Here is a 22854-nt window from a genome sequence, read left to right on the forward strand (position 1 = left end):
AATATATCCCTAGATGGTATCAACATAGGAAGATATTTAGGTACTTTTATATATACCTGAACAGGCGCCGACCCAGCTCAAGCGGTTTGTTCTATTCTACTTAGTTTCGTTATTCCTTGTTCTTTCATTTTATATTATGTATCAAAAATTTTCGTTTTGAGGGGGATAGGGTGGTTTATGTTAATGTCCATAATTCTCCATGGATCCAAGCCTGCACCACAATCTTAAAACGGAACATAAACTTAAAATAACAAGTGCGTTTCGTAACTCTACTAAAAGACCTTTATACAAAAAAAAAAATATCTAAAAATACCTTAAATTTGACAGTCCATTACTACTGTGATTGACATTTTGAACAAACCCAAATTAATTGACAATAAATGACATCAACACTTTTCTAATAAGCCCAAAAAAAATAAGTTATTAAAGCTTAAATGTTGTAAATAATTTCTAAATAAAAAACGACATCATCGCCATGACACTTTGGTTTTCAACTTTAACCTTTTATAGAAGAAAATTACTTTCTAAATTATTTTTTTTTTCTTTAAAATAATAATCACAACCAACCAGTACAGCCACTTAAATAGAGTAGATAGAAAAAAAAGGATTTAATATTTTATTATCTTTTAATAAGGTTTCCATTTCAGTTATTTTCTTGAAAAATTATTTACCAGAAGAAAAAGTTATATAATAAGGAAAATATTATCTCATTTTATAGGAATTGGTTTGAGAACATTAAATAAAACAGAGTTTCTTAACGTATACTTTGTTTAATGTTCACATGAGAAATTAATACAATATGGCGGAACTGCACTCATCTTATAAACTTTTCATTAAAGATATGAATAATTTTCATTCAACAAAGTAGACTTGACCTATTTAAATTCATTCTAGGAATTTCCTCGGTAACCTGCCGAGAAAATTTTCTAAGTAGTTATATATCTCATTGTCTTCCCAACAACTGTAGTGTTATTCAGGCTGAAATATTTGCGATAATGTCATCTTATATGACCTCAATATTCCATAAGAATTTCACTAAACTCTTGTAGGAACACTTCTCTATTATTCAGACATTGTAAGAAGGATCTGTCTGTTTGGGTTACTGCGCATAGGAACTATTATGAAAATGAACAAGCAGATTGAATCTGCTCTTAATAATATATATTAGGTTATATTGATAGGTGGATGTATACTACATCAAATCCGAAGAAATACACCTAGGCTGCTATCGTGCCTGTTGTGCGCTCCTTCTAAAGAAAAGAGAACTGAATAAATTATTTTGCAGTGTTCAGAAACTCGGTTTCCTGAACGTAATACCTAAGAATCTTCCAATCAGTGTTAGTCAGGTTATTTCCGGAATAATTTCACTTCTAAGATACTTGGATCTAACTTCGACAAATGCCTGGCAGTGGCAAAGAAAGTGCTCCAAAGTTTCACTGTCCTCTCCACATGCTCTAGATACGTCTGAATCCTCACGTCCAATTTTGCATAAATCCTGAAAACGTTCTTCATTTTGAGAAGATTTTTCGTCTTGCTCTCATCAGGGTCACCCCATAGGATTTTCGTGGTTGTACCCACTGTTTCATTATTTCAAGAGGACTTATGGGATTCTCTCAACCATATTTTTAGTTCAGCTTTTGTTACATAGAATGGTTTTGCGTTTGTCAGGTAAACTACCAAGATCTCTCTTCCCTTTAAATCTATTACATTCGCTCTTTCGTTACCGACTACTCCGGAGGGGGCTGGTACTCATATGATGTGAATCTTACCTCTGGGAGAGTATTCAATTAAAGCTTTCTTAATATATATTACGCCGTTTCAGAAGCAACTCTGTTGGGTGCATGGAAAAAAGCCGTTTCAGTAGCAACTCCGTTAGACAAATGTTAAGGGGCCAAGTTATTATGACCTTCTTTCAGTGAAAAATGCAAACAAAACATAAAATAAATGAAAAAGACAAGATATATAAAGATCCATAGCAGTAATAACTGGACTGGGTCCTAGTCAAACATGCCAGTAAAAACACAAATACAGGAACAAAGAAGTAAAGGGTATTCCACATTCCCTATGAATGTACTGCTCTAGCCATTTCTTAATATCCAAACATAGTGATATATCTGGATAGTTTAATGAGATCTTGTGATTTCTATCGGATACAGGTTAGTACTATATAATACTACTAATGATAAGTGCAGGGATCTGATCAAAATGGTCTCCCTACGACTCTACTTGAGTATTCGCGTAAAGTGAACCACCCCGATAACCAACCGAACTAAGAAGTTCAAATTAAACGTAGAAAACAGTTGGGAACTGTTGATATAAAGTTTTGCAAAGAATTTCAATAAAGTTGCGGACATAACAGAGAAAATAAATAATACTAAGTAGAGTCTTAAGGAATACTATATAATTATTTGTATAAACTTTTCAATTAAATAACATGATTACTTAGACTAATGGGGAAAAGGAAATAAATATGAATTCAAATAGAATTTTGCTTGCACAAAAGTCCTTTTCTTTTTGCGCAATCAAACGTATTGAGGAAACAAATATAAATATTTATCTAGTTGGTCATCTAATAAAGAAACCCCATAAAAATAGGTTAACTAATTAAAGTTTAGACTTTAAGGAGCATAAGAGCAAAAAGAAGAAAACTACTTGACTTGTTTAGAAAAGAAAAAGTAGAAACATCTTCAGTGTTGGCACTTTTGGTTTTATGGTTCTATGACATACCAGTGGGTCAATGAACTCAAGTTTTGCATTATATATATATATACCCAAACATACACACATACATACATACTTGTAGCCTAAATATGTACACATGGACTTGCATTCAAAAAATACTATTACAATACATGCACAAAAATACACACCCATACTGTTAGCTCAAATGTATCTGTGGGTATCTGTAAGTGTATGTACGTGTGAGGATGTTAAAATATGCAACTATGTTTTACAAAGACAGACAGACGGACGTGCTGCAAGTTGAAAAGACAGATGGAAAACAGTTAAATACAGATAGTTACTACAATAGACAGTCAGACAGTTAGACGTCCATACCAACGACCAACACAGCGACCATTTTCCATTCCCTAAAATAAAAAAAGAAACATTTAACTTTTTGAATTTGTTGGCTGGTTATATAAGTTTATGTAACTTCAATCATAATCATCAGTTATGCATTCATAAATTTTCTCTTCTTCACTCTAACACATCAACCCACACAAACAGGCCATATCCGTTCTCTAGCCAAGTAGTCCTCAGTATCACTGACATAATCTCTAATGATGATGCTATGATGCTGTTACTCTGTCTATGTTGTTGGTGGTCGTGATGATATCACATGTACAGGGAGTAAAATAAACAGTCCAACAATCAAAGACATACAAACCCAGTACAATAATAATAAAAGAAGAGTTTTCAAAAAAAAGTGCAATTTTTACTCACCCCTTTATTTTTGTGAAAAGTTAAACAGGAAGTGGTTGGTTGGTTGGTAGTGTTGTGGATTGTGCTGCAGCGTAATTTATACCCGAAATGTTTATGCAAAGTTTAAAATTTTTGCAATGAAACGGTAGTCTAGTGACATATAAAAATAAATAAATGAAAAACGCTTTTTTTAATTTAAATCATTTCATTAAATTCGTTTTTTTTGTTATTTTCCTGGTGTGTATACGTGTGAAATGTATTTTTCTTTATATATTTTTTTATTTATTTCATTTTTAATGGTTGTATTCTGGTTGTATTTATATTGTTATCAGTGAAAAGGGAAATAAAAATACAAATGCGCACTACTATGGAAACTTAACTCTCGCATACACACGCAACTAGAAATACTGATACACTGTCAAAATTAGACACTCTCACTCACACTGCTCGATAAATAGATGGGCTAATGTAGCGTGTTTTTATTGTATATGTTACTAGCTATATCTAGTGTGCTTTGATATCCTAAAACCCCATTTTAAGCTTTGTAAAGGTTAAAGCATTAACAATTTTTGAGAATACTAGCTTTAATAATTTCCCAGATATACGATTTTGTACTTGAAGTTTATAGTTCCAATAGTTTCCTAGATAATTTTGTATTTAATTAATATATAAGAAAGGTACTATGAACCTAAAATCTGACGATCTAACGAATCTTACAGTCGTCTGCAAAATTAACACTTTCAACTCTTTAGAGATATAGACAAGGCTTTAGACGTCTTTGCGGATCGTCTGAGATGTTGTTAGAAACAGAAGATCATGAAACTTTAGTTGGAAACAGTGTGTTAGTTTTTTACAGTGTAAACATTATAAGTACCTAAAATTCTCTAAAAAATCGTCTAAAATAACTTTGGATCCAATAGTTTCATGGTGGATAAAAACAAATACATTAGTTTGGTTCAGATCCGATTTAAAAAGATGTACACATTGACATTCCAGTGTTGAATTCTGTACAAATGTTTTTCTAACTCTTCTTAAGAACACAATATCTCATAAGCTTAATATAATTGTAAAATTTCGAGAACACATTTGGATTATGATCAATCATTTAGATTGATTGATCAATGAGACGTTTTGTTGGTTCACATGACTTTTTATGGATATGACTTCACCACACACGTATATAGATAATTTTTGATGAAAAATGGAAAAAGTGTTTTTGAAAGATATCACAGAATAGTATCCTTTTTATAATACAATCAAATTCTAAAAATGAGCGTATATTTAATATTTTAAAAATCTTGAGACACCGTCCCGTATACGTGATATAGTTAATACAACCTCATAGAAAACTGTCGTAAACCATTCCGATATTAAAGAAGAGATAACGGGTAATAATTTTCGGATTTATTGAGGAACGTATTGTTTCGGTAAAACCGAAGTTTAGGAGATATCCGAAGAGAACAAAAACCATGTCGTAAACCATTCTGATCTTAGCATAAAAAGAACTTCCAAAGAAGCGAAAATGAAGTAGAATTTACTCCATGGTTGTACTGAAAAAGACCTGAAGAAGTGATGATTTTAACATAAGCTTGTCATAAGAGAGATGTTGTTTTTATTTGATACCAAATTCACTACATCTGAAGTCATTCTTTGGAAGTAATTTTAATGTTTTTTTGGAAGTTATTAGGAAAATTTTAGTATTTTAATTTCGCTTCTTTTGCGGTTAATAAACATCACTTCCACAGAAGGTAAACAAATTCACTTAGTGCTACTTTTGAAGTGATAATATTTGTTATTCCTTTGGAAGTACTTCGTTTTATTTTTAATAAGGATATTAAAGAAAAGGTAATGGGTAATAATTCTTTTATTTATTGTGGAAAGCATTAAAATTTATGTTTGAATAACAGTAAAGGTAAAGGATAAAACCAAAGCTTAGGTGATAATCGAAAGGAGAGAGAATACAGTTTGTGGATGTCCGATATAATATGATGGAATGTATATTTTGTATTAAAGAGACGAGCGTTCGATGTCAGTAAAATAATAGTTTGCGGTAACGTTATCTATTTCCACTTAAATTTAACAATATCCATTTTTAACATAAAGAGTAAGAATAGAACTGACAACAAGTTAATTTTCCCTGAGATCCATAATCCTAGTCTATTTGTAAGAAATGTAATTCTAAAACATATCTTAGATCGAATATGAATAAACGAAAGTGTGAAGGCGTAAAGATTTGAATATTTCAATGGACCTCGATTTCCACTTTCGTACTAAGAATTTGACATGTTTGAATTCCATAACAATTACTCCACCCTTACAGAGATTGAATTGAATATGAATCAAAAAAATATATACACAGATAAACGTCACATAAAAAAATTTTGAACTTTCTTAAATAACTTTAAAAATTCTTTAAAGTTTACTATAACACGTTTTTAAATAAAAAAAATAGCTTACAAAACGACTTCCTTTCTTTCGAATGTTAAAATTCTAACTGTTCTAGTTAACTTTTAAAGGCGACTTTTTTCATAACTTCATAAAATTATCTAAAATACATAATTTTTTATTCTCTATACTCGCTCAGTTGGCATCTCTGTCATCCTACATCTAAGCATTTTTTTACTCATTTACTTCCTTTAACTTCCTTTTGGGCAATACACACACAAAAACAATAAAAAACGAAAAAAACAGTTGTTCAGTTATACCGATTATTACGACGATTTCATTTGTTATGTGTGAGTGCGTGAATTTCGTTTTTTCATTAAGAATATTTTTTCGATAGACAAAATTTTTTTTTGCTTCCCTTTCTTTCGATTTTTTTCACTTAAAAAAAAGTAAGAAGAAAAACTAATTTATTACCGTGGGTTTTTCCTTCGCAATGACAAATCGAATTTGTTTGTATAACTTTTTTCTATTGATTTTTTTTTGGAAAAAATATAACTTTTTTTTTTAATTTTTGCTTAAAACTTTAAAACTTTATTTTTAGGATATACATACATATAAACCTAAAAAAAACTGACACTTTGTTTAATTAATTTTTTTACTTTTGAGATTACAAGCAGTTATGTATAACTATGTTTTGTTTAATTTATTTAAATTTATTATAATATTTCTTTAAAAATTCACTTTTAGTCCGTTTTGGGTTGGAAAAATTTAATTTATTTTTTTCTATTACTGGAGAGGAAATTTCAACTTGCTTCGTCGGTGATAAAATTTTCACTGAGTGAAAGGTTTCAAAGAAATTTTTTAACTGTTACACTTGGCTGTATCTATAAAATTGTACATTGCGATACATTTTTGAGCTTTTTTTTAGCGGCTTAGTCTAGTCTCTTCTCTACATACAAGTCCATTCATAGTGATACAAGAAAAATACATTTAAGGGTTGTTGCCTGTCACTCGTGCTCTATTGTGTGGCACATTTATTAGACGGCACTTTGCTGTAGCGAGTGTGGTAAAGACGGTGTCAGCAGGATTTCTAATTGATTGACATTCGATTAGTTTGTCGTTGTTTTTAAAATAAATTGACATCTATATCTACAACATAATTGTTAAAGTGTATTTTACTTGTGTTAGTTGTTATTTGTAAATTGTTTCCAGAATTAGAATTAAACAATAGTAATTGTTGTGACTACTACCGTTTGTTAACTTTGCCCTTAAAACAGGAAACCATCTAGTTGTTATAAACGTTGGGAATGAGATTATAGTACAAGTTGTACTATCAATAGATAGAGTGAGAGCTGTAGAAGAGAGTATGGAAGAGTGTATTTTTTGGAAATGCGCATGTTTGAGTTATATTGTAAATACTTTTTATTGTTGTATGCAAAATCGATTCATATATTTAGTTGTTACCTTTATCATTTCGAAAAATTTAGGATGTTCCTTAAGGCATTTATCTTTTTAGAAAGAATTCGGAAATATAAAAGAAGTTTTTGGTGAAAAGTACTACAGAAAAGTACAACATAAATAAAACTAAATTCAAACTGGAATAGAACTGAACTAGAACTGAACTAGAACTGAAATAGAACTGAACTAGAACTGAACTAGAACTGAACTAGAACTGAACTAGAACTGAACTAGAACTGAACTAGAGCTGAACTAGAACTGAACTAGAACTGAACTAGAACTGAACTAGAATTGAACTAGAACTGAACTAGAACTGAACTAGAACTGAACTAGAACTGAACTAGAACTGAACTAGAACTGAACTAGAACTGAACTAGATCTGAACTAGAACTGAACTAGAACTGAACTACAACTGAACTAGAACTGAACTAGAACTGAACTAGAACTGAACTAGAACTGAACTAGAACTGAACTAGAACTGAACTAGAACTGAACTAGAACTGAACTAGAACTGAACTAGAACTGAACTAGAACTGAACTAGAACTGAACTAGAACTGAACTAGAACTGAACTAGAACTGAACTAGAACTGAACTAGAACTGAACTAGAACTGAACTAGAACTGAACTAGAACTGAACTAGAACTGAACTAGAACTGAACTAGAACTGAACTAGAACTGAACTAGAACTGAACTAGAACTGAACTAGAACTGAACTAGAACTGAACTAGAACTGAACTAGAACTGAACTAGAACTGAACTAGAACTGAACTAGAACTGAACTAGAACTGAACTAGAACTGAACTAGAACTAAACTAGTACTGAACTAGTGTTTTCCACATACTTACATAATTTGTTTTTAACACAAATTTGTTTAAAGGCCGTTATATAAAACACAGGTTTAGCAATGTTTTATGCTGCAGCGCCCTCCACACTTCATAAATTTATAAAGTTTATTTTGTGGTTTATAGCTAGACTATGGTTGAATTAAATGATGGTGTCTCTGCTATACTGTATAACAGATGCTGACAAAACTTACATTTGCTATTACAATATTTATAACATATAAATTTTCTACATCATTTACATTAGGCTCTGTTATAAACAAATTTTATATACTGACACTGTTATAACACAACTGCCAGACAGTTAAAATGAAACATTCGTAACAATTTGTCTAAACTGACAGGCTGGCAACTTTGTGTTTGTACGAACAAACAAAAAAACTTAAACTAAAAACTTGGCTTAAACCCGCGACAACAAATATACATGAAAACAGTTTTATCGTGACGGTCAAACGAAAAGGTTAACAAGTTGTGAAGCTAAAGAAAATATAAAACGGCCTAAAAAAGTATTGCGAACGAATTTTATTAATAAGAAAATAAGTACGAAACTGAGAAAAACAAATAAAATCTTCTCGATAAACAAATTTTTATTGCCAATCAATGAATATTTCAATATAAGTTGCTTAAGAAAAAAAAGTAAATTAATTTATCTAACTGTAAATGCAATTTTAGAAAAAAACATTTCTGAAATTAAAAAACAATATTAACAAAAAAGTATCTCATCTATTGTTAAATTTCATTGCCATTTTGTAAATTGCCTGTTGATGTTCGTTCGTTCATATTTATTTATTCATTGTGTTGTAGTGTTGGTATCTGTCAGATTCAAAAGTTGGGTTGTGGAGATTGAGAGTGTGTTGTTTATCTGTCTGTCGGTTGGACGGACATATTTTTGTATGTGTAAAATTGTGTTGGTGGTATTTATTGTAGAGTGTTTTTTTTTTGTTGTAGCTGAGGTGTGTGCATTTTCTTGTTGTTTTTGTTATAATTCATTAAAAAAACGATGCTATTTTAGCGGGTATTTCAAGTTTTATTTTGTAATAATAATGTTTTTGAGATTAATCTAGAATATTGGTAAGAATTTGTATCAAACTGTTTACACACTACATTTGCATTAATATAATTCAAAATTACTTCAATATAGAACAGAAATAGAACTGAACTAGAGCTGAACTAGAACTGAACTAAAACTGAACTAAAATTGAACTAAAACTGAACTAGAACTACACTAGAACTGAACTAGAACTGAACTAGAACTGAACTAGAACTGAACTAGATCTGAACTAGAACTGAACTAGAACTGAACTAGAACTGAACTAGAACTGAACTAGAACTGAACTAGAACTGAACTAGAACTGAACTAGAACTGAACTAGAACTGAACTAGAACTGAACTAGAACTGAACTAGAACTGAACTAGAACTGAACTAGAACTGAACTAGAACTGAACTAGAACTGAACTAGAACTGAACTAGAACTGAACTAGAACTGAACTAGAACTGAACTAGAACTGAACTAGAACTGAACTAGAACTGAACTAGAACTGAACTAGAACTGAACTAGAACTGAACTAGAACTGAACTAGAACTGAACTAGAACTGAACTAGAACTGAACTAGAACTGAACTAGAATTGAACTAGAACTGAACTAGAACTGAACTAGAACTGAACTAGAACTGAACTAGAACTAAACTAGAACTGAACTAGAACTGAACTAGAACTGAACTAGAACTGAACTAGAACTGAACTAGAACTGAACTAGAACTGAACTAGAACTGAACTAGAACTGAACTAGAACTGAACTAGAACTGAACTAGAACTGAACTAGAACTGAACTAGAACTGAACTAGAACTGAACTAGAACTGAACTAGAACTGAACTAGAACTGAACTAGAACTGAACTAGAACTGAACTAGAACTGAACTAGAACTGAACTAGAACTGAACTAGAACTGAACTAGAACTGAACTAGAACTGAACTAGAACTGAACTAGAACTGAACTAGAACTGAACTAGAACTGAACTAGAACTGAACTTGAACTAGAACTGAACTAGAACTGAACTAGAACTGAACTAGAACTGAACTAAAACTGAACTAGAACTGAACTAGAACTGAACTAGAACAGAACTAGAACTGAACTAGAACTGAACTAGAACTGAACTAGAACTGAACTAGAACTGAACTAGAACTGAACTAGAACTGAACTAGAACTGAACTAGAACTGAACTAGAACTGAACTAGAACTGAACTAGAACTGAACTAGAACTGAACTAGATCTGAACTAGAACTGAACTAAAAGTAAACTTAAATCACTCATTCATTTTAATTTTTTCTAAAGTTAACTACACTGTTTTCAAATATCTCACTGGTGGCGTATACTTTAAGTCTATCTTAGCGTTGTTTTTTTTAGCTTTTTCTAGCTTAGATCAAGTTTTGTAGATTCTACTCGTAAAGTTATTGCTGCTGTTGCTATTGTTCATATTTGCTCAGTTAGTCACAGAGAATAAATTCTGTTGATGGAGTAATAAAAATTTAGATTGAAAATTGTTTTTTAAAAACAGAAACTATTATACACACATGTTTTTTTACAGTAAAAGCCATAAAAATTATCAGATATAGTTAAAAAAATTGTAATTTGGTTTTGCAGAATTTCAAATTTGTCATGAAAACATGAATTGTTTAAAACTAAATTAATAATATTATATGTGTGGACAAAAGAGAAGAAAAAACTTCCTCCTTAAAAGAGTTGACCATATTTGTAAGAGTTGTTTGTTAAAAGTCTTAACAACTAATTGAGTAAATGGGAATTGATATAGAGGAGAGTTTGGATAAATACTGTACATGTGTGAGAGTAAATTTAGATTTTGCATGTGTTAATTTTTTTTTAAATTTTGTTTGCTTAAATAAATTTACAAAATTTTTGTTTAACCAATCTTATTAACGAATTCATTGTATATATTATGACATCACATGTTTATAAAAAATTTATAAAAAATTTAAATAAATTAATGAATCTTTTAAATTTTGTAATACTTTAAAAGAAGCTAAAAAAAAACTAAATAAAATAAAACTAAAAAAAACAAAATAATTTTATAAATTGTTAGATGTTTTAAATAATAAACAAATTTATTTCTAAATTTAACGTTTATTGGGTTATTTCTCTTAATGCTCTTTTGTGAAGAAAATCCATGTCTATTCCCATCTCTATGTATACCAGAATTTGTCTCTTTCTTAAATTTTATTCTATTCTGTATACGACAAATAAAGATTCACTTTTATAAAGTTTTTTTCTAAGATTAAATCATGAGTCATCTCTTAAACTCAACAAGCCTTGCAATTAATTAAAACAATTTTGCATTCTCCTATGTACCTACTCCTCTTAACATATTTCCCCATTTTAACCAGATCTTTTAGCAACAAATGGATATGAGCTTGAAACTACCTGAGCTGACAGAAAATTTTAATTATACATACATGAACGATCGAACGTCATTTAATTATTAACAACAAATTCTTTATGTTTGCAATCATCAAAAGTGTTTAATTAGAATCTGGCACCGTTTATGGATGGAATGAAATCTATTGCTTTTGTTTTCAATTTTTTTGTCTGTCTGTCTGTCTGCCATTAAGATCATTTTCATAGTAAAACGTGAATATTTTTCATAAAATTTGTGAAAATATTTTTGGCATTACAAATATATTTTTTTATTTTTTATTGGCAGCAAATATGGTTGTTATTTGTTTGATTAATTAATTTGAGGGGAAATGCTAAAAAAATGATTGTGTTTAAAATTAATCGGTTATAAAAATTTTAAGCCAAGCGAAATCATAGAAATTGAAAGTGATTTAAAGTTGATTTATGGAAGAGGTTTGTGAATTATATCGAAATATTTAACTTCACTTTTGTATAGAATAAATAAGTTATCAAAAACTGAACTAGAACTGAACTAGAACTGAACTAGAACTGAACTAGAACTGAACTAGAACTGAACTAGAACTGAACTAGAACTGAACTAGAACTGAACTAGAACTGAACTAGAACTGAACTAGAACTGAACTAGAACTGAACTAGAACTGAACTAGAACTGAACTAGAACTGAACTAGAACTGAACTAGAACTGAACTAGAACTGAACTAGAACTGAACTAGAACTGAACTAGAACTGAACTAGAACTGAACTAGAACTAGAACTGAACTAGAACTGAACTAGAACTAGAACTGAACTAGAACTGAACTAGAACTGAACTAGAACTAAACTAGAACTGAACTAGAACTGAACTAGAACTGAACTAGAACTGAACTAGAACTGAATTAGAACTGAAAAATTAAGTTTTTCACTAAAATCCAAATTGTAGCTAAATATTATTTCGATTTAAAAATAGATTCGATAAATCGATTATACAATATTTGTTGGAAAATAGTTCGTTATTCTAAAAAATATTTTATTTTATTTTAATTTCAATATCGCTTAATCAAATATTATTTTTATTCGAATAAAAATAAAATTCGATTATTATTTTTTTATTAACTGCAATTCTTACAGTTTTGTTCAAATAAAATCATCTATTGGAAATGTCGACATATATATTTTTTTGTCATTCTATTCGAATATTCGGTTACTTGAATTGTGTAATTTATTAACATAATTTCAATAATAATTTTAAAATCAAGGAAATTGCAATCAAATTCGACAACTCATAATGTTTTACTGATTTTATGAAACAATTTCCAAATGAAACTGAAAATTTTGAAAATTTTCCACTTTTAATAAAAAGGTTCAGCGGTTAATCAATCAAGCGAATAAAGCCAGGCCAATTATTAAACAAATTATAAAAGACACATATTGTTTCTTTTTAAGTTAGACAAACTTGTTTTATTAAGCAAAAAATGTTGAAACACACAATATTTCTTTAAACTTCAAAAATTATAAGAAAATTTAACAAAAAGAAAAAAAAGAGTTTGCAAAACTTTTAGTAATTAAAAATAAATATATGTATATAAATACAAATGTAGGAATAAAAATTGTTATATTATTTCTAATCAAAGGAAATTTATTCTAGTAACCACAAGCCAACACACGTTTCAAAGTTTCTAACACATTGTTAATATTTCAAAACGATAAATACTTTAAGTGAATTTGATACTAGGAAATAAAACAACACACACACAAACACTATTAACTTATGATGATGAATACTTAGATTTCATTTTAATTTATGGCCACAATATCAGCGCACATCTTGTACTTAGTAAATACTATAAATGAGCTATGAATGCATTGCTAATAAAAAATATTGTTGCAAAACGAATTTATAATTAAATTATTATTTTTTTTCATTTCATTTTATTATTCTTATTACTTATTTATCATTGTTGTTATAAAAAAAACTTTAAAGGCAATAAGCAAAATGGCAAATTTGTGAATAAAAAAAAACAAAAACAAACAAATGCATGCATTGAATTAATAAATAAATCATATTTATTTAACAAAATCATCAGATTTACTCATTATTTAAACAAAGTCAACTTGAATTTGTGAAAAATTTTATGATTTAACCTGCAATTAGTTATTATGTACACTCGTATAATAATCATCATAAATAAATAACAACAATAACAAAAATAATTATTTAGTACGCTTTAGTAAACACAAGTCGATACAACTGACAACAGCAACAAAAAAAATTTACAAGATTATTCTAACCGGATTGTTTATTGTTTAAATTGTACTAAAAAAAAACAAACAAAAAAATTATATATTTTTACAGCCGCAAAAACAAATCTAGAAAATAAAATTACTAAGTAAAACAAAAGACTTAAGAAACAAACCTGCCATGCTGTGTCAACTACAGAGCAATAACAACAACCATCCGCGCCGCCGCCTCAACTGCAACAACAGAAGGTGGCAGGTGGCCACAATTGTGCAACTGCTTTTAGTCACATTATTTATAAATGCAGTAAGTTTATTACTCTTTTGGTTTTTTTTATACATTTATTTATTTTTCGCTTTTTTAAGATTTTTCTATTGTGTCTTTTTTTCTATTACATTGAAAACTTTATTTTATAATTGACTTATTTTTTTAATTATTATTGTTATTTTTCTATACGTACATTTAGTTTCTAATATTTTCTCAGGCTTTCACAAAAGCTACTAAACTGTTTTTTTTTTTCTAAAGAAATATGTTTTCAAATTTTACTTTTTGGTGTCAAAAGTAAGAGATTTCGTCTTTCTTTTTAACAAATTATATGAATTGTGTTTTAAGTTTCGTTGAGTGTAATAATTAAAGGTTTATTTTTTTAATTTTGGGTCAAAACTCTGAAACAAAAAAATTTAAAACCAGTTAAGAAGATTCTTTAAAAATAAAAGTTATTAAAGCAAAGTTATCGATAAATATGTTATCGTCATATTTTATGTATTCTTCAGACAGATATCGAATGCTATGTATGTTTTGTCTATGGAATAGACGAGTTTGAACTTTGTCTATTGTATAGATAAGATATATATCCTTATTTTGCCTGTTCTAGAGACATAAAATCGATCGATACTTAATCTTTTCTATATACAAGATATCGATCGATAATTTGTCGATTTTATAAACAAGATATCGATTGATAACTTATACAATCTATAGACGAGATGTCGATCTATGCTTTGTATATCCTATAGACAAGTAAAAGATTCGATATCGAGATATCGAAAGATAAAATACTTTGTCTATTCTAGAGAGAGAGAGAGAGTCTATTCTATAGAAAAGATATCGATCAAAACTTTGTCTATGCTATAGACAAGATATCGATCGTTACTTTGTCCTTTCTACAGATAAATTATCGATCAATACCTTCTCTCTACTAAGGACAAGATATCGATTCTATATACTTTGTATATTTTACATTTTTTATTCTATAGACAGGATCGATACTTTGACTCTTCTAAAGACAATATTTCGATTAATACCTTGTCTATTCTATATGCAGTATATATTTCATTCTCTAAACTAGATATCGATAGATACTTTGTCTATTATAAAGACAATATATCGATCGTTTATTTGTCCTTTCTATAGATGAAATATCGATCGATATTTAGTCTATTCTATAGACAACATATCGATCGATATTTAGTCTTTTCTATAGAAAAGATATCGATTAATACTTTTTCTCTTTAATAGACAAGATATCGATCGATACTTTATCTATTTTAGACACAATATATCGATCGAAACTTTGTCTATTATATAGACAAAATAGCGATCGTTACTGTGTCCTCTCAATAGATAAAAAATATCGATCGGTAATTTGTGTATTGATGAATGAAAATATATCAATCTATAGTTTGTCTATTCTATAGAAAAGATATCGATCGGTACGTTATCTCTTCTATAGACAAGATATCGATTGATACTTTTAGTATTTTATAGACAAGAAATGGATCTATACTTTGTCTATAGATAAATATGGATTGATCGACATAATATTAATAGATATTTTGTTTATAGCCTGGGCAAGATATAAATCGTTATATTCAATTGTCTAAAGGTGGAATATCAAAATAGATCAGATAATCTATTTTGAATATCAAAATATTTATATTCTAAAAGCAATTATTGTCTTCTGTAGATTTTAAAAAATTATCATTCAATTCATATCAAATACGAAAATGACACCCAAATATGGCAAATGGCCAACGATGTTTGTAATTTTGTTCTTGTTGCCGATTTCTATTTTTGGAACAAATATTGTACTACTGACCAATTTTTTTTGTTTATAATTATTTGTTTTCTTTTGTTAAAACAACAATATTTTATTAACATGCTGTGTTTTGTTTTTTAACATTATTTTCAATTTAACTAACAAAAAAAAATTATATGAAAATCCAAATGTAGAGTGTTGAATTATTTTCAAAACAATAATACAAATTGAGAACAATAAGTTGATGATCATGATGATGAGATGATGAAGTTTAGCAAACATCATCATATATTCAGTTCATCAGTCATTCACTGAAGGCACAGTTGTCAGTCAATTTAGTTGTAGTCATAGTTTAAGTCATAAGTTTTTTACAATAAATTTTCTATCTGTATGAAATGATGATGACGATGATGTGATACTTTTATTTTATTATCATCTATTATTTTTATTATTTTTTGTTCTGTTTTTTATTATTATATTATTGTTGTTTTTTTTTGTTCAGCAGTAGTAGTGTGCACTCATTTTCACGCTAAATCACTGAATTAATGTCACTTTCTCAAAAACTAAAGCTTGAACTATAAATAAAAAAGAACAAAATAATATCTATCTTTATACTTTTTTTATTTGAACTTTGCCGTTTGTGTGTGAATATTATATTTGATTTATAAGTTATAGAAGATAAAATTTTCTTAGAAATTTAATGCATTATTTTCAGATTCAAATAGGAAAGGAATTTTGTTTTGAAAACAATTTGTAAATAATTAATGTTATAAGAATGATTGTTTAAAATTTGAAGTTCACTAATACCAATACTAAATGAATATCGACAAAGTACGGAAATATTTTAAAAATTTCCATTAATTAATTCTTAACTTACTTACATTACATACACATATTATAATTTCAGATTACTTTATATGTGTTTTTATGAATGTATATAGAAGATAAAACCTTGTCTGCAAGATAGATTAAATATCGATCGATAACTTATCCAATAATAGATCACATATCGATCAATATCTTGCCTATAGAATAATATAGAAATATCGATCGATATGTTGTCTATAGAATAGACTAAATATCGATCGATATGTTGTCTATAGAATAGACTAAATATCGATCGATATGTTGTCTATAGAATAGACTAAATATCGATCGATATGTTGTCTATAGAATAGACTAAATATCGATCGATATGTTGTCTATAGAATAGACTAAATATCGATCGATATGTTGTCTATAGAATAGACTAAATATCGATCGATATGTTGTCTATAGAATAGACTAAATATCGATCGATATGTTGTCTATAGAATAGACTAAATATCGATCGATATGTTGTCTATAGAATAGACTAAATATCGATCGATATGTTGTCTATAGAATAGACTAAATATCGATCGATATGTTGTCTATAGAATAGACTAAATATCGATCGATATGTTGTCTATAGAATAGACTAAATATCGATCGATATGTTGTCTATAGAATAGACTAAATATCGATCGATATGTTGTCTATAGAATAGACTAAATATCGATCGATATGTTGTCTATAGAATAGACTAAATATCGATCGATATGTTGTCTATAGAATAGACTAAATATCGATCGATATGTTGTCTATAGAATAGACTAAATATCGATCGATATGTTGTCTATAGAATAGACTAAATATCGATCGATATGTTGTCTATAGAATAGACTAAATATCGATCGATATGTTGTCTATAGAATAGACTAAATATCGATCGATATGTTGTCTATAGAATAGACTAAATATCGATCGATATGTTGTCTATAGAATAGACTAAATATCGATCGATATGTTGTCTATAGAATAGACTAAATATCGATCGATATGTTGTCTATAGAATAGACTAAATATCGATCGATATCTTGTCTATAGAATAGACTTAATTTCGATCGATATCTTGTCTATAGAATAGACTTAATTTCGATCGATATCTTGTCTATAGAATAGACTAAATATCGATCGATATCTTGTCTATAGAATAGACTAAATATCGATCGATATCTTGTCTATAGAATAGACTAAATATCGATCGATATCTTGTCTATAGAATAGACTAAATATCGATCGATATCTTGTCTATAGAATAGACTAAATATCGATCGATATCTTGTCTATAGAATAGACTAAATATCGATCGATATCTTGTCTATAGAATAGACTAAATATCGATCGATATCTTGTCTATAGAATAGACTAAATATCGATCGATATGTTGTCTTTAGAATAGACTAAATATCGATCGATATCTTGTCTATAGAATAGACTAAATATCGATCGATATGTTGTCTTTAGAATAGACTAAATATCGATCGATATCTTGTCTATAGAATAGACTAAATATCGATCTATATGTTGTCTATAGAATAGACTAAATATCGATCGATATGTTGTTTATAGAATAGACTAAATATCGATCGATATGTTGTCTATAGAATAGAGTAAATATCGATCAATATGTTGTCTATAGAATAGACTAAATATCGATCGATATGTTGTCTATAGAATAGACTAATAATCGATCGTAGCAATGCAAAGGGTAATGTCAAGACAATTTATAGTCATTGCTGGGTAAATGTCGTTCAGCATAATATGTAGGAGTACAACTCTAAAAATATATATGAAATGACACTGACAATTCCGTATTGACACCAAAACGACTCAAGGCTTTTCCAACTGCATGTAATTAAAAAAAATATATCCCAAAAATACCAAAAACTGTGCAAAAATTCTGTGACAAATTATAGACAACAAAAATTTTCTCTGCAGTTAAAGGAACATATTTTAAAAGGTAACGCCTTAACAAATTTTCAAAATTTATTTTTTTTTTCACTATTAATTCAACAATATTGACGTATAAACAACAGCATGTTTAAGATAAAAATCTGTTGATAATTTTTATTCTTTTTTTTAACTACACAAAGAAAATTGTGGTTTTAACAAAAAAAAAAAAAATAATAATAATAAATAAAACGTGAATATTAATGAGTCTCTCCTCCATGAGTATTGTTTTGTTGGCAGCGTTTTGATTTAATGTGGTGAATTATGTACTTGACTGGGTTTGAAAATATTGTTATTTAAGAAAATATTTAACACCTTCATGTGGTTGGTTGTTGTTAGTTATACAGACAGAAAGCCACTTATAAGTTTAAAGACAGCACCAGCAGCAGCAATAGCAATAGCAGCAGTATCAAACGTTAGCAGCGCTACAAAAATGGTTTCTTAGCTAATCCAAACAACAGCAAAAACAATACGACAAACATACTTTTCAATGTCAAATTTAATACATATGACGAACGAGTATTCAGTGTTTTTTTTTTGTTCATTCTTTCTTTCTTTGAATGGGTGAATGAAATAAATTTAATATTTTTTTGTTTATTTTGTCATTTAACTTTGGTTTAATACATGAATATATGGTTGGATGAATGTATTTTAAAGTACTTCGCGAAGCTTATGTGGGTTTTTTGTTTAATAATTTAAATTACTGTTGTTAATATAATTATTTTATTTTTCAAACAAAATTCTTTATATTTTTCCACACATACTCACTTATTACCATAATTATTAACAAATTATTAGTTATTTTTAATGATTTGTTTGCATAATGTTTTGGAAAATTAAGCGCCCATTAAAGCCAAGATTGTATTGTAGCTTTATGCCCTTTAAGAATTCGTTACAAGGCAAGAGAGAAAAACGGTGTTGAAAAAAACAAGGTAATATAAGTAATAAATAAGTGATATTGAGTAAAAGTTAAAATGCGTTTAAAAGGGTTAATGTAGTTAGTTGAGGTTATTAAATGAAGTGTGAAATTTTTGTGTGTTTTTTGTAAGAAAATATTATGTACAATTTTTTTTTTTAATTTTGTTAATTTGTTATTGCTTTACAGACATAAAATATGGTATTTTATATCTATAAGTTATGCATTGTTCATTTAATAATATTTTTAAATTTTGTTTGTTTATCTAAAAATTCTTAAATTTTAAAAACTACTACAATAATTTAATTTGTTCACCTATATTTTTTATGTTGTTATATTTATATTTATTTTTAATTTTAGCTTGTTACAAAAATTTAATTAATCTCAGTTTTGATCAAATATTCCAAACTTTATTAACTTTTTCTAAAAGTTAACATGAAAAACTTTTGAAAATAAAAAATATATTTTAATTCGTAAATTTGTAATTTCCCATAAAAATTCCATAGTTTTTGGGCGTGCAATAAAGATGTTTTTAGCTAAAGCATAAAATTACTTCATTTTAAAATACATCTAGTTTAAAAACGTGCAAATCTCTAAATTTTAATAAATGTCTTAATATTATGTTTATTAAACATTTAGGCATATCACAGATTTTCTATTACAACAATAAAGCTTTTTCTGAACTTATAATAACAAAGCGGATAACTGTTTAATCCGAATGAATCATATCTTTATGGTCTAGTCATTACTCTAGTCTATAGTCTAGTCTATAGTTTAGTCTACAGTCTACTCTATAGTCTAGTCTATAGTTTAGTCTATAGTTTATTCTATAGTCTAGTATATAGTCTAGTCTATAGTCTAGTCTATAGTCTAGTCTATAGTCTAGTCTATAGTCTAGTCTATAGTCTAGTCTATAGTCTAGTATATAGTCTAGTCTATAGTCTAGTCTATAGTCTAGTCTATAGTCTAGTCTATAGTCTAGTCTATAGTCTAGTCTATAGTCTAGTCTATAGTCTATAGTCTATAGTCTAGTCTATAGTCTAGTCTATAGTCTCGTGTATAGTCTAGTCTTTAGTGTAGACTTCAGTCTAGTCTTTAGTAAAGTCAATATTCTTGTCATTAATTTTAGGGACATAATAAATTTACTACAAAGAATGATCCATTAGGAAATGTAGTTCAGTCTAAAAGGTTATTATAATATTTGGTCTTATTGTTAATTATTGCTCGTCCTAAACCAGGTATGTGCAAGTATGTAAATGAAACAATAACTTCAGATGAATCACCATAATTACTTTGGAAATGAATACTTTTACTAAAGCTTATTCACTTTCGAAGAAAAGCAAATTTAATACATAAAAAGCAAACATTTAAAAAAAATGCAACAATTATTAAGAAAATAATAACGTTCCACTTATGATCTTGATCTTGGCGCAAAAGGTCTTTGAAAGAATAAAAAAATCAAGAAAACTGTAAATCTCCCTAGAAACAATTTAAAATCTTTTAACTAAAATAACAGCAGCAACAGCCTTAACTTGTGCCTAACTTGAAAATTGATATCAAAACGAGTGTATTGAATTACTTCAACAAAATTCATGTCTTTAGTTATTATTGTTCTAAAATTTCAATATTTTAGATGATCTAAAAACAATGGCGCTCTCTAAATAGTAGTTGCTTTCCTGTAAACGATTGAAAAATAAAATAAAAACGAAATACTACATGACAGCAATTTAGAACAACAGCACTCTCGATTGTTTTAGACAGAACATCAGACCGACAGACGAACAGTTACAAACATATGAACGTGTTGTCTGTTGTATTCTTTCACTTAGCCATGATATCATATATACTGGAGAGAACGTACTACTATTCCAACCATACAAATTGGCTACGATGTACAGTTGTTTTATCGTCTGTAGATTATGTTCTTTCCACCTCATCCTAATCAATTTTGCACTACTAACCCAGTCAAATTGAGAGCCAGTCGACGTCGTCATAGCCATCATCATCATCATAGACGTTGTCCTCGTCTTGAACAACAATCACGTTTAGCACAAACATACAGGCAGAGAAATACTATTATTGTTACAAACATACACTTCTTTGCTACAAACATACATAATTTAAATTATTGATTTAACATAATAACGTAGTGACAATTAAAAATATGTTAACAGTGATCATAGTAATGTAGCAGTCATTTTTTAATGATTGCTGTCACTATATCCAACTATACTTTTTCTTTCAGTGTAGATACATTTATTAATTTTGTATGTGGTAGTATTTTGTTAAATGTTTATAAATTTAAGTGTACGTATGTATTTCTTACACATACACACATATGTACATATACGATGTATGTGTTAAGGCGTCTGGTTGGATTACTTTTGCCTAAAACAATTACAACAGAAGAACCTGGTAGGAATTTCCACCAATAAAATGGAATAGTCTATACGTACCACAAACTGGTTACCATTCCAATTGTGCCATTTAGACGCTGGCGACGATCTCTTTTTCTTTTTTTCTGTTGAAAGTTGTGGAAAATTCAAACTATTAAGAGTATATTACACTTACAGTTTTTCTTGCAGTATTTTTGTTCAATAAATAAGTAGAATTCTTTTTCCAATAATGTCAGGGAAAAGTAGTTTATGTTACTTTTCTGTTTGCTAAATGGAATAGAACGTTTAGAAAATTAACACAATTAGCTGAGTATGGTCGGCGACAAAATGTTATTTAAACAGAACAATTATGTATTTAAATGAAATTTATAAAATTATTTTCAAAGTCTTAATTGAATATTATTATACCCTTCACCTTCGTGGGAAGGGTATATATAAGTTTGTCATTCCGTTTGTAATTTCTATAATATAATTTTCCGACCCTATAAAGTATATATATTCTGGATCCTTATAGGTAGCGGAGATGATTAAGCCATGTCCGTCTGTCTGTCTGTATGTTTGTTGAAATCAGTTTTTAGAAGACCCCAGATATCTGCGAGATCCGAATCTTCCATAATTCTATCAGACATGCGACCGGCAAGAACGCTATTTAAAATCAGCAAAATCGGTCCATAAATAACGGAGATATGAGCAAAAAACCGAGACAACCTCTGAAAATTTCATATAAAATTTAGATTTTTTATTCATGCTCAGACAGAAACTGCAAAAAACAAAATACATAACAATACGGTAAATATCGTTATTGTAATTTGCTTATAAAAGCAAAACAGAGCAAGAGCAGCAGAGCAAGAGTAGCAGAGCGAGAGCAGCACTAATGTTTTGTTATTGGCTAGAAATATGAAATTAAGTATGTAGAGCCTGGATTAAGTGAGAAC

General features: G+C 28.7%; 2 protein-coding genes across 6 annotated transcripts in view; one reads left to right on the top strand and one right to left on the bottom strand.

The window, feature by feature from the left end:
- The window catches only part of LOC111684028 (synapsin), a 49056-nt gene extending 42330 nt beyond the window's left edge, over positions 1-6726 (bottom strand). Inside the window, exon 1 of the mRNA XM_023446146.2 lies at positions 6283-6726. The gene's annotated coding sequence lies outside the window, so the exon portion shown is untranslated. The remainder of the gene's footprint in view (positions 1-6282) is intronic.
- Positions 6727-8524: 1798 nt separating this feature from the next.
- Positions 8525-22854, top strand: part of LOC111684423 — a 35220-nt gene continuing 20890 nt past the window's right edge. Inside the window, exons 1-2 of one of the 5 annotated variants that reach the window (XM_023446590.2) lie at positions 8525-8649; positions 13873-14061. In XM_023446590.2, the coding sequence (XP_023302358.1) occupies positions 13939-14061 (123 nt within the window). In that variant the 5' untranslated portion in view covers positions 8525-8649; positions 13873-13938. Of the gene's footprint in view, positions 8650-8686; positions 8746-13603; positions 14062-22854 lie in introns of those variants that run through there. The other 4 variants (XM_046948684.1, XM_046948685.1, XM_046948683.1 and 1 more) reach the window with 4 other exon arrangements.

Source organism: Lucilia cuprina, chromosome 4 (assembly GCF_022045245.1).
Source record: "Lucilia cuprina isolate Lc7/37 chromosome 4, ASM2204524v1, whole genome shotgun sequence".
In the NCBI taxonomy this organism is placed as follows: Eukaryota; Metazoa; Arthropoda; class Insecta; order Diptera; family Calliphoridae; genus Lucilia; species Lucilia cuprina.